Source organism: Manacus candei, unplaced genomic scaffold (genome assembly GCF_025592945.1).
Source record: "Manacus candei isolate 608988 ecotype Guabito, Panama unplaced genomic scaffold, ASM2559294v1 h1tg000089l, whole genome shotgun sequence".
In the NCBI taxonomy this organism is placed as follows: domain Eukaryota; kingdom Metazoa; phylum Chordata; class Aves; order Passeriformes; family Pipridae; genus Manacus; species Manacus candei.
Window position 1 is genome coordinate 3,273,320 of NW_026138137.1, and position 17,493 is coordinate 3,290,812.

The 17,493-nt window shown below is 39.0% G+C and overlaps 1 protein-coding gene across 1 annotated transcript in view; it reads right to left on the reverse strand.

Moving 5' to 3' along the window:
• DPP6 (dipeptidyl peptidase like 6) overlaps positions 1 to 17,493 on the reverse strand; it is a 250,407-nt gene that overhangs the window by 42,832 nt on the left and 190,082 nt on the right. Inside the window, exons 9-12 of the mRNA XM_051812890.1 lie at positions 12,224 to 12,378; positions 10,945 to 11,042; positions 6,154 to 6,277; positions 5,281 to 5,319 (exon numbers count right to left, since the gene is read on the reverse strand). Coding sequence (XP_051668850.1) covers positions 5,281 to 5,319; positions 6,154 to 6,277; positions 10,945 to 11,042; positions 12,224 to 12,378 — 416 coding nt within the window. The remainder of the gene's footprint in view (positions 1 to 5,280; positions 5,320 to 6,153; positions 6,278 to 10,944; positions 11,043 to 12,223; positions 12,379 to 17,493) is intronic.

Here is a 17,493-nt window from a genome sequence, read left to right on the forward strand (position 1 = left end):
GACAGAGATGATGACAGATCCCAGGTGGTAAATGTGGGGACAGGCTGAAATTCTCTTGTAATAGGACTTTTTACTGTAGGGAGCTACACTGAGCACATTATTAAAATATTCTGCATGTGATATGAACTGTCTGAGCCTTTGGTCGACTATTATTGACTGAATCCCACAACACCAAAACAGAACAGCCCTCCTTGAAAATAACAGAGCAGTTTAATGCCAGTAAAAGAAAATACTTTTACTATGCAGCAGGTAGGGAATGTTTGGAAGTTTTTGCCACAGGAGGTTTATGGAAGCAGCTGGTATGAGAAGGTGCAAAAAGGCATTGAAGAAACTCATTTTTCATTAATAGATTTTAAAGGGAATAGACATGGTTATAGTCTCAAATGTCTGTAATGTTTTGGTGTAGATGATGGTGAAATATGAGAGGACTGGACTGCAGAAAGCAGACAGGTCACACACTGTCCTTAAATACATCAGCTGCTGTGCCTGCTGAGGACAGAATGACAGGACAGAGGCAGTGGTGAGATTCCATAGGACACTCCTGAAGTCCTTATGGTTCTTCTTGTACTTTTGCTCAGCCAGATCTCCACATTTAGACAAATGAATTCTGCCCAAATAGTCAAGGCCAGTTTCCAGAAACCCTCTGCCCTGTGCAGATGAAGGACAAAGCTGTTTTCCTGTCAGCTGCGGGTAGAAGTAACTCAGTGCTGCGGATTCAGGTACAAGGAAAAAAGAGTAAAGTAACTCTTGTATGATTCCACAGCAGCTTAAAGTGAAGCTTAAATCTGACTAAGTAAATGTGACTAAGTGTTACATTTGCCTTTCTGTGCGAACAGCCTGGCCCAGGAAGCAGAACTACCCAGAGCTGCTCACCTGCGATGGGAGATTGTCCCCTGGGTGGAGGAGGAAGGAAGTAGGTGGCTGTAGATGAGGACTACTCGCTCAAACTCAGAACTGAAGGAACAATCACTAAACAAAGGATGACCCTGTGGCTGGAGAATGAATTCGTGGGACTAACCAACCTGCACTGCTATCAGGAAAAGAAAGAGGCAGCAACTCTATTTCCAGCAACCTGCTCATTGCTGTGTATAAAATGATGCCACCAGACTTCAGCTTTAGTGGAAAAGGTAAGGTAATGGGAGACTTCTGAAGGGAACTGTACTTCCTACTGGGTTCAGTGCTTCAGAGTTACACAATAAAAAAGTCAGTGTCTGCAAATAGTCAGGAGAAGAAACCCAGGAGTACATCAGAGGCTTATCCCAAGTTTGGCAGAATCAGGATGAGTGAGGGGACAATTCTAAATGCAATCTCAGCTTCTGTAGGTCTTAGAGAGGAGCACAAAGTCTTGGAGTGAAGAATAACAATTACACAAAAATAAATAAATTGGGAAATGTCCCAATAATTTAAGTGTCACAGGCCCATAGCTCTGATAAACAGATAGGTGTGACATGGATCCTTTTAACCCTTTGTATATTGGTAAATGCTTTGTTTAAATCCAACAACAAAAAAACAAACATCCAACACGTGCATTGACTCTACTGGGATAATGAAGTCACCTCCTCTTTAGGGTAGAGGGGAAAGATCTCTTTCCATCTCCTGGCACACTCAGCCCCTGGGGCAATGCTGAGCTTCACCCTCCATCCCTGTCCCCATGCTCAGCTGTGGCTGGGTGCACCATACCTGGCCATCTGAGAATGGCACCTGCACCAAAATAGAGGGTCATCAGCTGGAGAGGAGAGGAGCCTGTGCCTCTGGGTACCCATCCCCTCCACTGGATCAAATCAGGACTCTTCGTTTAAGTATCAAAAAGATTTTTTTGTAGCCAGAAGCTGCTTTTTAGCTCTGGTAGATGACTTTGGCTATTTGAGTTATGGGACTCTGGGTCCTCTTTCTGTTGTGTCCCTCATCTATAGTCCAACATTAGGTCAGTAACGGGATAATTCCATGGCAAAAGGGCTTTACAGGGTGAAAAAGTGGGTCTTGTTCACAAGTTTCTCTGAACTCTGTTTTTATTTAAAAGATCTCATTTTGTACTCCCTATTAACTACATGTAAGAATAATTACTGGGTTTTCATGCAAACCTGATTAAGGCAAGGCAGTAATAAAAGAAAGATGGTGTGAGGTGTTCAACATCTCAGCCTTTTGACAGAGAGAGTCTTTAGTTTCAGACTGAGGTTATCTGAAACACCAGTGAAACAGAGGACTGGAAAGTAAAATGCAACCCAAAGAAACTGTTATCAGGGGAGGGCAGCCAACCCACACAGAGAGTTTTGGAGGTTATAAGTCTCTAAACAATTTTATGGTAATCTCCTGATCCTGCCAACGTCAATGTCAAAGCCTTTAAAGGGGGAGTTGCAATTGCACCCTGGTTTATAATTAATTTTTTTTTTTGGGCCACATTCACAATTAAATAAATAAACTAATTAAAATGCCAGTAAAGTTTATCTTCAGCAGGTGCTCAGAAATTGTGTTATTTCTCCCTTGCTGACTCATTGTCTGTACATGACCATCACTGGTACTACTGGAAAATGGCTTCTTCACAAAAATTGAAACAAAATTGTTTACAGCTGTAATTACTGCCGCAAAGAATTTGTATATTTAAGCAAAATTAAATGTCTGGCTTTTATGCTCAGAAGTGCACAAGCAAGTATATAAATAAAAGAAGTAAAAACTTCCAGAGTCCTTAGACAGTTTTAGTAAACATGTGCCACCTCATCTGAAAAAGAGTGACAGATACTTTCTAGCAAATCCTGTGTAAATATTGTATATTTCTCATCATGTTTTAAGTAGTTTATCCTATTTTTCAGCTACACAGACAGTGACTGCAGTATTTCTCTTTGCCTGTGTTGGGGAGAGGCTCTCCAAAGATTTTGGACTTGTGTAAAATGTATTCATGAACTTAAGCCCTCAAGGAAATGAGATCATTTGCTATGACCTTCCACAGACTATTAAATGACACTGAGTTGCCAAACCACTACAACAGAAGTCAAGTTCATGACTTGTACACCCTATCTCAGAACTCCCAGTATTTCAAACAGCTGAAAAAAAGTCAACCCTGTCATCCTTGGAGACTCCCTCATGTCCCTGGTATAAACTCCTTGTCTCCTGCTCCCAGCTGACTGTGAGCTTTGTCCCTATTCCAGGAAGACCAGATGCACTTAAATTTCCAAGAAAAAGGTAAAGCCTCTGTATGCCTTTCAAACCATGCATATGGAGCACTTTTAAGGGTTTTTTTAAAGAAAAAGGCAAGCAATTAGACTCCTTGGTCCCAGTGATTTAAAACTTCTCAGAAGGAGGTCTGGTCAAAGGAGCACACAGAGAAAGGTGGACAACCAGGCAGTGGGTGCCTTCTTCAGGGTGAGCTGAATCCTGCCCAGGGTCCATTGACCGTGTGGCCCCACTGCTCACCACACTGGGTGTCTCCAGAGGGGATTTGGCACCTGGCTGATTTGCATATATACTAAAATGTCTCAACCAAGGAGTCTTCATCCCCAGCTGAGTCACGTTCCTGAGCTCCTTCAGTACCTGCCTGATGTGCAATTATCTCCTTCTTGAAGAGGTTAGTGGACTCACACTAGCATTTAACATTTTCACATCATTCTCATAATCAGACACGCCATGAAAATAGTTTTCCAGTTATCTAGATTAATGTGTCATAAAATAAAGGGTAAATATAGAAAATACAATTATCCTAGTGATCATATTCAGCCAAAACTAGAATTTAAAGTGATTTTGTTGTCAGAAACACAGGGGAAAGAGCTCTATAATTCTTCAGACTCTTACAAAAGCTTTTGAAGGGTGCTATCAAATGTCTCCAAAGTCCATAGAAAATGTTATCTTAGTTTAGTACTGAGATGTCTGAATTATTTTGCTGTAATGAACAACCTTCTCTAACATCAAACTAAGTGTATGGTCTCAATATAAGTATATGCTCTTTGGAGATATAGTAAAACAAAATATATCTCCCTGGAGCAGGCCCATTAGAGACTGACAGATCGTTTACTTCAGATATTGAGGATAAAGTATCATCTTTTAATGCCTGTCCATGTAGTAGGTAAGTAACTAAAGAACCACAGCAGTGTAAAAACACAAGTTCTGCTATACAGTATTAATTCTATAAAACACAAGTTCTACTATACTGCAGTAAACAGCAGTGAAAGGATTACAACTATCTTTCAACTTATAAAATAAATGAATACTGTGAAGTCCTTTTTCTTTTTTAATATATAATATCTGGGCAACTTATCTCGACTTGGCTTGTCTTTCAAGCTTTTGTTTCCTACTCAAGCCAACACACTTCAGCAGTTTCTACTCTATACCTGTGCACACCAGCAAAAGATTATTTGAAATGCTTGGAGCACAAACTCTATTTCCACTGTACAATCAATTTTCATCTGAATCACACACAGCCCATTGCTGCAGGACAGCCACTTGAACAGAGGAGAGCACTGCTCTTGCTATGAACTGATGTAGTGTAATTTCTACATGTTCTTGGCTCCTCTGAACAAGCTGTGACAAAAACGTGAAATGCTTTAAATCTGGACTTGGAAAAATATATAGTAGAAGATCTTTATCAGACATGCTGCTCCCTGTCTGGCATTCACACAATGCTTGAAAAACAATTCAGTATGGTGGCTGAACTGGTATCACAGCTTCTCTCTCAAGAACAGCTTAATCAAACTTGAATCACTTCACAAACTGATTCCTGGGCAAGTGTTATATATCACAGAATCACACAAAATATGCTGAGTTGGAAAGGACCCACGAGGATGATCGAGTCCAACTCTAAGCCCCGCACAGGACCATCCCCAAGAGTCACACCATGTGCCTGAGATATGATCTTTAAGTAACATAAAAAGTCCTATCATGATTTTGTCTCTGAATGGAGCACAGATCCTCAATTAAAATGACCATAAAACAAGCACCATACTGTTTAAATCATTATCAGTCTCAAGGCAGGGTATGAAGGGCTACCTCTGAGGCTGTTGAGTCCTACACAAATACTGGCAGTTGGTGAATTTTCACCATCAGCTTTTCATCTCTTTTAAATCTGAGTAAATTGCAGGCTAAGAACTATGGGACCTACCAGAGAAGATGGCATAAGATGGCATCTTCAATAAGAACTTGTTTGTTACTGAGAGACTCTTTTCTATAATACAGATCATGCCATCTTCCAAGTATCTTTTTCAGATCTGGAAATCAGATTTTCTCTTTGGTGGAAAACACAATGAAACAAAAAACCTGCCAAAACCTTGACTGCAAGGAGAAGATCGATATTACCTGTCTGTGTAGCCAGGCGTCACTCTCATCTTCATGTTTCTAAAACAGAAAAAGAACATTAATACAAAACTTGTCATTTATTACATTTTGCTCATCAGGGCAGGAAGCTGTTGGATTGAATTTGAAAGGTGTTTAGAAATACAAAGAAACTGTTTCAATATATGCTTCAGGAGTGGAATCCAGTGGCTCCTCTCCTTGCCTTTCCTCTCCAACAAATAAGCATGCACTAGATCAAGAAAGCATTTTACTCATACAGACCAAACACATAAATCCACAAGATATACTGTTCCCCAAGGAAATAAAGCTTTTTAAGAAATAAATAAAGGTTGAAATGAATGTTACTAAGAAATTTTCTGTACAGTGCTCTATACAAAGAATTGCATCATTTTTTCAAGGGATGGGTATATCAGGACAATTTTCTACTCTGGAAACACCTATGTCAGTTTAAAATATAGAATCTGTTAATACAGAGCTTATATTCATGTACCATTTATATTACTGCATTTATAGAAGGGATTAATTAAACTACAATTAAAATGGGTGTAGATAAACATGAGCTGGTTTTAATGACATTAAATATATATAATGCAACCAGACTGTTGCAAAGGTTACAAACTGTTGAGATGTGTGTGCTTGCATCTGAACACAGATATTTCAAGACAAGTAATCACTTTCTCTCTCACACACACAGAGTATTCTTGGCCTTGTAGGTGTTAAAATAAAGTAAATATTGCAAACATTGTTTATATTCCGTGTCTGCCTTAATAAATATGTGCCAGTTGATGTGTCATGAGGGAAAATAACTTAAATAGTTTCTTCTTCCTTGGGTCATGAAAACTGATGGCAAGTGACCCCTTTGCTTGGCTCTCCTACCTTCGTGCAAACTCCGGTGGTGGCATCGCACAGCGTCAGGATTGACACATTCTGGGCCCTGTTCAGCCAGTTTACTGCCACCTTGGTGCTGGTTGCCCATTTCACCATGGTTATGTAGTAGTCCCTGCAAACACAGACATACATAAACGAAATCACAGACCTGCCATCCCTAATGAATTCCCACATGGCAGAGCAGTTGGGGGCTGCCACAGGCAAACGGTCCAGGAGATATCTCTGGTTATTAAGAACATTGTGTCTTGATGTCTTTAGGCTGCCTTATGTATATATTTCAACCCCTAAAAATGACATTTTTAAGGCTGTGCAGGTGTTTTATCTGGCACTTCTGAAAGTTATTTTCAAAGAAGTGACGAATACGGAGATAAAGAATCTTTCAAGCTATTCTGTCTTCTGAGAAGAACTGAAATGCCTGGAGCTACAAATTTATGCACATGTGGAAAAGAAATTGCAAACCATTTCCATTCTGAGCACGCTAACTGGCTGACTCAGACCCACCACCACCAATGGCTGGATTCTTTACGCTTATGAAAAGTTAAGGGCCTCTAATTATGCCAACTGCACACCTAAGTATCCATGAGTGGATCCTTGCATTAAAAAGGCAAATATCAAGAAGGACAGAATTGGGAACAACATGAGATTTCTGTAAAGCAGATGCAGCTGGTTGCCATAAAGCAGATATTTCAGGGTCTGCATTGGCAAACCTCCCACATTCCCAGCACCATCCTCTATTGCTGGACATATTCAGGCTGTGATACCACTTGAAGTAAATCATGAATGTGGGGTGCACAAAAGTCCTCTGCACTAGTGAGCAGTGGAACCACCTAGGCTGGGCTGGAAAATACAGGATCAGGAATAAATTCGCTGATGGTTGCCTTCTCAGAGCCAGGGTATGGTGATGTCCACCTCTGCAGCAATTCAGGTCTCCACCACTTTATTTGTAGGGTACAACTCTGGCTGAGTTGTCAGAGTTGGTGATGTTATAATATACTGCTGGGCTATGTGGGCCAAAGACATCCTTAAATTATAATACGACATTTTACAGCATACAGTCTATAAAAAATTTATTAGTTCATTTGTTTGCTATAAAATATGCATAAGGAATTGTTGCTCTCATTGGAAATAATGTGCTGTGTCACTGGAGAGTACTTCGTGTTCTGGCAAACGCTCCTGCATATACTGAATAAAAAGGGCAAAACCACAAAGGCCTGTTTGTCTAGAAAAATAACAAGTTGGAGATTGATTTTGCAGTTTTCAGTAATATTTACTGTCTGAAATTGGCTTGGGAAAAATAAGAAAAGACCTCAACACTTGCATCCAGTGCACTGGATGGGAAGGATACGCCCAGGTGAGACAACAGCAATCTGAAAATTTAGGGCCTGAAATAAAATTGTAATTTTACTCTATATCTGCAACAGCATGGGCCCTAAGAGGAAAAAAAACAACAAAGCAAAATTAAACTGTATAACTGTCTCTTTTTTTCTTTCCAAAATGAACTGACCAGATTCAGCCTACCCAGAAAAGGAATGTAAATTTAGTACCTATTGTGGCTTGGAGCATTTTTTCCATAATTCCAATTTAAGGTTTCAAGGTAATATATTCAATTTTTACATCCCTCTCACCGTTTGAACACTGAAACCATGTTTTTTTTCTCAGGAATTTTAATTATTATTTTAGGTGACTCAAGAGCTTCCCTAACACCCTAAAGAAAGGCATAGAGTCTCAATTTCTCTCTGAAGCCTCTCCCAGCCATCAGGATAACCTAGCCCACAGATAACTGCAGATACTTGTATAGTCTGTATTTTAATTTCTCAGTAGTGTTGAGTCTTTCATTTATTTCCCTTCACATCTCCTCTGTAGGACAACCAAGTTTTATGGTTCCCATTTTGCAGAAGAAAATGAGACAATAAGGTGTGATTCATCTCAGTTAATTTTAAACATCTGCTGCTGCAGCAGCTGCACTGGTTGAGCAGCCAGTGGGGAGAAACGAGAAGTCAGTGCGTTTCCCAAGCCCTCTCCACCTGACCTATCCCACATTTTATATGGAGCTGATTTAAGGAGAACTTATTTTCCCCCATAAAGCAAAATCTAGACCCCATCCCAGTAAAGACATTGGTGGTTGGGTTTGCAATCATCTGAGACTGGTTATTCTGCAGCACCCTTGTTCATATTCCAGCTTTCCAGGGCTGCTTCCTGGAGGTATCAATCCAAAATATTAGGTATGAATCTATCATATGAATACTTACTGTATGACCACAGTAATAAAGCCATAAACACCACAAAGAACACAGTGATATGTGGCCAAGTGACAGGCCGTGGTCCCTGGGGCACAGGTGGCTCCTGCCTCGGATTCAGGTTGGAGTTGCCTGAGTTTCTTCATTATTTATTTGTGCCTGGCCTATGCAAGGACAGTGACAATTTCTGCACTCAGAGGAAATAACATGTTCCTTAATTTGCCACCTGAGATGCAAATATGACATGAGAAATAAGATGGGTCATGATCCAATTCTGACCACCTGATGATGTAATTCTTGAGGTTCAGTGGTTTTCAGGCATTAAGTGTTATAACATTTTTTTATTTTTCTTTTCCCTGTAATTTCCACCCCTTTCCTTTCTTTTTCTCATAGAAAAGCACGACTTGCAGAAAATTTGGCAAAAATGTTCATAATGAAAGCTTTTTAAAAAGGAAAAGTTATCAATATCATACATTTCCCTGCAAAATATGTCTTTCCATCATCAGCTCTGGTTTTTGGTTTTCTTTTGACTGAAAAATATCTAATTTCTGTGGAAAATTTCTGACTTATTTTAATTTTTAAAGAAAAAAGACCGTGGCATATCTCCACTTTATTATCTGCTTTATTAATTGTACTAAATCACTTTGCTCCAGATAAAAAGAACATGAAATACCACTCTGTCCATAGATCATCTACATGAACTGACTGAGAACATTGAAATGCTTCAGACAGGACGTGTCTGCTTGGAGATCCTTATCACCAGCTTCTCCTGCTTCCCTGAAACTCTCTTCTGTAACTAACTGTACAGTGCATCCCTCTTGCCTATTTTAATGAAATGTTATCACACTAATCCTCTCCTTTCAGAAAACATATGCATAATGAAAATGCACCCCTATTGCTCTAGCAGCACTACTTATGTCATGCCCTAGAGATGGCAATTGCCATGGCTTTGATGAAATATACAGACAGTAATTAATTATGATGTATTTTGCATCATTTTGCAATATTGATTGTGACCAAATAAATTACGGCCACCCATAACCATATAGAACAAATTTATTAACAACACTTGGATCCTGCAGTCTGAAGTTATTGCTGTAATTAAAATGTTTCTGAGCCTCTCTGTTTACAGAGAATGTTACCAAGAGAGAAATTATGATGTCTGGGCGCTGCCGTTTTGATACTGCCATGGGGATACTGTGATGAGAACACCACGGTCCTGAACTCCTTCCTGCTGTATGCAGATCTAAAGTTGTATTTTTGAAAGGAAATTGCATTTATGCCCATTTGGTTCAGTCACAGGTCATACATCTTTTGTTGCATAAATGGATTTGGAGTATTTTAGAGTTATTCAGTGTAAACATGTTCCAAGGCTGACAGTAGCTTTCCTATTAAAGAAAGGAACTCTCACCGTAAATAATCCCACTGGTTAAGTGTCCTCTTGTCAGACGACTATGCAGCCTTATCCACAGTCCTTATATCCTTATCATGCATAATGAAAGTCACACCTGCACCCTCCCCTGTCCCCCACACTGCCCTGATTTGTTAGCCCTGTGCTGTAACTCCTGTCTTTATTGGACTGGAATTACACTAATTTAGCTATCAGCTGAAAAACATGAGCGTGCACATTGGCTGGATGCTCCTACAAGAACAAGGGATGTGCCTGGCAATGACAGTCCTGCAGCATTGCACATGGAAGGGTCACTGTGGATACTTGAGATGTAGAAACAGGGTCTGATTTTGCTTGCCCTTCTACAGAGCTATTTCAAGTTTAAATCAAAGTTATTGAAAATCTGGCTTTGGGTTATAATCTCCCATCTTTGCACGGAGGAGCACCATGCACTACCTTCTCTCCTGAGCAATGTAGATGTGCAATGTAAACACAAACACAAATGCTAAATACAAGCTTTGGCCACACATCGAAGTCCAAGCCAAACTTTTAAACTCCTGTTAAATGAAGACTTAAGCATGTAATTAGAAATGGATTTCTAAGTAGTTGGCTGAATTGCAGGACAGCTTCTAAAATAAACTAATAAACTGTGCCTTAAAAACAGCAAAGAGCTTTCTTTCTTATTTTGAATGAAGATCAGGCAATGTATTTGCAGAATGTCCACCTGGTTTCATTCCTATGTTCATGTCATGAAGCAGTGAGCTCGTGTTTGCTGTGCTATAGGGTGCCCTGTTTCTGCTTCATGGTCTCTCATACAGGCTGCAGACAATATCCCTCCTATAATGCCTGTGATTCCAAGTGGAATGAAGGTGTTCTTATAGATTTAGGGACATTCCGTCAAGTTGCCAAAAAATAACCCCACTCTAAAGTCAGTTTGTGTCACAGCAATTTCAAATGAAAAACTGATAATGTTATACAAAATAGAAGTAAAAAGACAAATAATTTGAAAAAAAAATTAAGCAGATTTACACAAAATGAAACTCCTTCATAGCAGCAGAGAAAGAAAAATGGTCTAAAAAAAAAAAAGTCAGGCTCTGAGCTAAAACCCCAAGACAACTGAGGTCCAGCATTCCAGGGCAAGAAAGCACCTACCTCATCCTCTGATCATCTGGTGGAGTCATTTCCAGGTCATGAGTGGGTCCGTTCAGGCCAATCACATGCAAAGAAATAGTTGGATTTTCCATTCCAGCCTGGATTTTAAAATAAGAATAAATGAACATATCATATAAAACACAGAATGGTTTTGATTTATTACATCCCCATGGATTTTAATTGTATGGGGATATGGACTAGATGGATGTGGTTGTTCACAGGGAAACTGCAACTGTGGTGATGTGGCACAGTGTGGAGAGGTCAGTAGGCACAAATAAGGGGTAATTTTACTTAGGACACTTGGTAATAAAAATCTACTTTTCATAGCAACTGGAAATATTGCTATTTCATGCACCTTTTGATAAAAGATTGTCTAACAGGATGATGATCGATATAGTAAAATAGTGATCCATTTTGTACTGTAGGAAAGGGCATCCCCTGCTGAACCATTGTGATTTCCACAAGACCTGCATATATGTGGATATCTGTCCTGCTAAATTATGGTTCACTTGGACCAATATGTGAGGTCTTGGGTAATCATTGCTTAAAGCAAGACACCCAGAAGAAATGACTGCAGCAGACACCCCTGTACTGCTTTAGAACAGAAAATTACAGCAATAAGAGTAGCAGTGTGTCTGTACTGGTAGAGAGCTGTGTTGGTGCTGTGCACCCACTGCAGGTCTCCACAATTATGGACAGAATGGCTCTTAAGTCTTCTCTGTCTTTCACTGTGTTCTGTGTAATGCTCAGGCACCATAAGGCTCTAAAACCAGACTATGTGTCCTCTCACATTAGGTCATCCTGGATACTCTAAGGAAGCCCAAACACTACATTTTCCTTCTTTATTTTATTTTTTGGTATCATAATATAGAATATATGTATGTATCTATCCATCTATCTGTCTCTAAATATAGTAATTTATCTAAATATAGAAATATATATAAATATAGAAATTCCAAACTGTCAGACATCAGCAACCCCATCCTAGCATGGAAACACAGTTGCTTTTTTTTTAGGTGTAAAAAGCAAGGATTTTTAAATTTTATTTTCATTATATTTAGAATTACTCATCGAATCAGAAAACCACAATTTTACAAATGCAGCTAAAGAGTAATGGAGACCACATTCACCAGGGAGCAGCTGATATTCCCTTAGATCTGTTTATTTTCATTGCTTATCAGTGTGCAGTATTATGCAGTCCCCTGCCTGAGCCTACTGGAAAGAAAAAATAATTTATTTCTGATAGAGCAATAGGACTGATTATTTTATTTTCCCTTACCTTTGGATAATGATAAGTTTTAACAGAAGGGTAAGGGTTGCCGGTGTATATTGGGATCTCCATGGTGGGGACTCTGGAGGCATTAATTGTTGCATATGCTAACCTGGTGCCATCAGGAGACCACCAATGAGCAATGTGAGTCTTCAAGATTTCCTCTAATTAAAAAAAAAAAAAAAAAAAGGAGAGAACAGAAAAAAAGGCTATTAGAGGTAAATTACTAGTTAGCAATAAATGAAACAGCATAGATATGAAAATCCCAGTCTAATCACAGCACAGGGAGGATGCCACAGGAATATCAATTAAAAATACTCATCAAATATACACAAATGAACACAATTGATAACAATTACTCTGTATTTATAGGCTATTAAACATAATTACCTTGCTGAAGAAACATCAAATTATTCGTATTAGTGCACGTATTCATGACAGCATAAAAGGCCCTGCTAGTCCTGCTATGTGTCCTGCACATGGACACATGTGTTCACAATGTCATACTAGACACCTATCAATCAATTCAAACAGCATTTATGCTTAGATACAAGTACTTCAGCAACAATTTAAATATTCCAAAGTTCTGTTGCCAGTTGGGAATAAACAAATATAGCGATTTTTTAATACTCAGAAAAGGCTTCTTTACAGGATACCAGGCTTTAGAGTCTGTGGCTTGAATACCATCTTGGCTTTTATTCCTATTTCACTTTTTGAAATACTTTTGCAAAGCAATTTTCCATAAGTAGCCAAAGTCAGATCCTGATCCTTTTTACCACTGAATTTTGGGATTATAGTTTTTTTCCAAGATTTCAGTAATGATGTTGCTGTTAAAAGGTACTCAGAAAGATGCCCATAAAACGTGTCAGAGTTCAAGTATTTAAGGAGGAAACAATATTGCCATCATAAGAAATTATTTTGAATACTGGCAGAACCTAGTTCTCATTAAACTCAAAGAACTTCTGATTTCTAATACTTTTCTTATAATTTAATATTCTTCATTGTAAAGATGAGTTCATCTTACAGATCTCCAGAAAAGCTATAAAAATTCACTCTTTGTCCAAAGTGTCTCCAGTTACTGACATTTGGAAGACACTAACTTGGCTTTTTAAACCTCTCATTTTGTGAAAGGCAATAATGTAATCCATTTTCACTAAGAGGCTTAATATCATGTGAGTCATTCCTATTTAAACCACCAGAAGGGCTTGCATATGCTGTACAGATTGATGGGCAGGAAGATGGGTCCCATTACTTTAATGTGAGAATAAAAATTAAAGAGGCTGCAGAGTGTTTCTAAGCCTTCACTACGAAGTCCTGCTACACAGGTCCAAGCAGCTCCAATGTCTGCTGTCATCACTGGCCATTGGAAAAACGACTGAGGGTTTTCCAAGTTTAGACCCACCAGGTTTGTACACCACTCTGTGATGAACCCCCAGTCTAACCAGGACACCCCTCTAGTCTGAAGACCAGAAACTCACTAATGAGTCTTTTATTTTTTAAAAGAAATTGCGTGAGCAATCCTTGGAGAATAGACAATTACATTCATCACAGAGCAAATAAACACTTTGTTAATCCAGACTTGCATATGGCTTGAGATAAAACTCAAGGTAACATCAAACAGAGTACAAGGGAAAATCATCCTTGACACTTCTGCATTTTACAAATAAGTAATTAGTTAATCAGTGCTTAATGGCAACATGTAAGTGGGGTTTTGGAAGCATATTTAGGAAGTCACAAATGTTGCATGGGAAAGCACATCTGGCAAATTTGCTTTACTGCATTGTCCCACCTGTTCTATGTACATTTAAAAGATGCTGCTTTTGACTTTTATATTGGTTGCCCATTAAGGAGATAATTAAGAGTGTAAAGGAAAAGGAGTAAAGATGGATGGCACATGAATCCTTGACATTTTAACATTAATTAGGAATGACTTTATTCAGCAAACATTTTCTGCAGGATCTCAGACTTAATGAAGCAGTTTTGCTGAAGGTCACACACCCAGAAAGGTTTTAGTGCAGGTTTTGTGGTCCTCTGTTAATGAGATTTAATTGAGTGAACCTTTGCCTTGAAACAGAGCCAGGACCTTGCTGTTATTAGAGAGATCAGTTAGTTTTGCAAACCAGGGAACATTCTCATGAAATATAAAATGGATTAGTATCAGAAAGTTTCATCTAAAAGTAAAGCATAATTTGCAGCCCATTTGTTCTTGGGGACACTCTATTCCTTGCATTTTCTTAATCCATGACACACGTGCTCAGAAAATCACTTGCAATCAACACTCCTGGGTCTTTCTAAAGTTAGTTCAGAACCTGCCTCACGTTTATGAAAAAACAGGTTTTCTTTAAACACCAAAGCCCCTCTACACATACAGCCCATGACCTCCTGACTAAGAGTATAAAGTGATAATTGATCAAAACCTTTGCTCTCTTCCCCAACCCTTGCAGTCACTGAGTGCTCCATGATGTCGGGATGTTGTGAGCGAGCTGCTGAGATCCCTCACAGTCAGATGCTGGTGGCTCTGTGCTTTGCTTGCCAGCCACACCAGGGCATGCAAACCCAAAAATAGTGAGAGTAAAGTGTGTGGTTGCCCTAACTGAACAGGGGCTGTTCAGACATGCTGGCTGGGTTCAAGCACAGGGGCTGAGGCAAAGTCAATGTTTATTCCATGTTAGCATATTCAGTATTGAATCACTCTGAAACAGCTGGATGATCTTGCTTATAAGTAATGACTCTTTGGTGGGGACTGAAATGCTTGTGTGTTTAAACCTTTTTTAAGCTGAATAAGACTCAACTGAACAATCATTTCAAAGCTGTGTGAAACAAAGAGTCTTCTAAGTTAACAGACCCTCAGGAAGAGCATTTGATGTCCTAGGTTGGAGTATCTTCAGTGACAGCTTGGTATATATCCATCTTAGAGACTACAGTTATCACTGGATGAGAAAAGAAACTGGAAGCAACAGCTGAGGTGTGATGAGAAGAACTTTTTCCCAAGCAGATTTAAAGGTTGCTGCTTTTTTTTTTAAACTTTTTTTTTAAAGGTTAGTGCATCTCGTGGGTGGTTGTCTTTGGAATCAAGACCTGAGCGGCATCCAGAGCAAACCAGGCTGCCTGAAGTGGGAATGCCATCTCTTCTGAAGAATGTGTTTCCTGATAGATACTGTCTTGCTCACCATCAGGAAGCAGAGTGAGAAGTCCCTTGCTGTGGTTCTTAGCTGCCAAGTAACAAGATGTGGTGAATCTGGAATTGGAGGTAGCATTTGGTTGTCACACCATATGGTCAATCCCTGGAAGGACTGTACAGTGGATCAGAAATTGCATGGACATTTCTACTAGGTGTGTCATCAAAAACTAGCCCAGCATGTGTATAAAATGTAAGGAGCCATCTGCTTGTTTCAAGGTGCAAGTTAATTCCAGCAGTACTTGCAAGATCAATGAAATGGGAGACTTGTATCTTACTTTAGGTAGCAAACTTCTCAAGGAATCATATGAAATGGATCTGGAAGAGACTTCAAAAAATCATATGGTTTATTCCTCCATGGACAATATCCACCCTGCAAGAATCTTCACAAGTGGATTTTGCCTTTTGATACTTTTAGCAGAGGTTTAGCCATAGAGCTCAGATACTTTTTGTTATCATGTCCATCTCTGTCTAAAAACTGAACTGTCCCACTGAAGTGCATCCAGAACTCTGAATTCTCTTATAAACTCAACATAGGGAAAACCACAAGGGCTTCATCTTCTGCAACCTCAGTGGCAACCAGCAGATTCTGGAAAAACCTGTTGTATTTGCCACATTTGGAAACCCACACAGGTGGTTTTAATGTTCTGAACCATAACTTGCCATTGCAGTATTTCTACAGCCATTTCCATGACAAATCCACTTCCCAGGTTTGCACAGAGTTCCAGACTGGCAGAGCTCCTCTTTATTAATAAGCACATGTAAATGCCATGCCCAAGGGGGTTTCTTCATGCATTTCTAAAAATTCAACTGGTTCTGCAACCTTTGTGCACATTCTGAGTCATATTGGTGAATTTTGCCTTTCTGCTGAGGGTGGTAAAGTTCTGGCTTGCTGTTTGGGAAAAGATACAGCCCTCACCAATGATTGACTGAGAAATCCATTGGTAGCTTAGAGGTTTCTTCTAATTTTTCAAGTTGACACAAATAACTTGTAATTTCCAAGTGCAAGTTAAAAAAAAACAGACATGCACAAGAAGACAATAATACTTGGACAGACCAGTCCTATGACAGGTACCATTGCAACCCTTTTCTACCACCTTTAGAAAAAAAAAAAAGAGTAAAGATGGTATCAGGAGGAAAGATTGAGAAAAATAAATAATTTTCAAGTGAAAAAATTATATTTGCTTTTCTGTCATCTTCTAGAGATCTGAATGTATTGCCCACTTCTGGTGAAACACCTTGTGTTTACACAGATGGGCTGCAGTTAACAACTGCTTGTCACTGACTTCAGAAAGGTAACTTCCATTTCCAACAGCTGAGGAGGTATCTTTGCAGACTGAGCAGAAAGGCTTATTTATGTGTTGCTATAAAAGTTGAGGCTTCCTGCACCTCAAGTCCAAAATAAGGGTGCAATGGACAGAGGCACTTAGGAAATTTCAACCATTAAATCATAGAATTGTTTGTATTGGAAAAGGCCTCTAAGACCATCAGGTTCAATCGTTAACCGCTGTGTTCACCACTAAACCATATTCCCAAATGCCACATCCACATGCCTTTTGAACACTTAAACCAATTTGGCTCATACAATCAAAATCCTCTTCTTGTTCTGAGTGTTGCATTTTCTTCTTAAGTAGAAAATCAAAACAATATTATGAATGTTGTACCCACAGAATACAAAGACAGATAATAAATAGTTTGATTCTCCTCCAAGTAGATATAGACACGTGCATACACACAAACACAAACATATCTAATTTTCTCTCAGTAGTCTGATTAATTCAGAATATTATAATTTTTACACCAAGTATTATGTAAGTATTTTGCCTGACAGAGGGAACTTCCCCTTCAATATTATTAATTGCTGATGTGGTAAAGTATGGCAATTCTGGGGAGCGTAATCAATGGTTTTGTTTGTGTGATGCATTGTAGCTGATGTTCAGATCATGAAGTATTTGGTGTGTTGAGGATATTTTGCTGTTTTATTAAAACTGTTAATAAAAAGGAATTTCAAGGAAAGCAAAATTAAAGCCTAACATAAAGGCCATGGCTTACATTAGGAAAGAAAGCTCAAAAGAAACTGTCAGTAGGACGCATCAAAAGA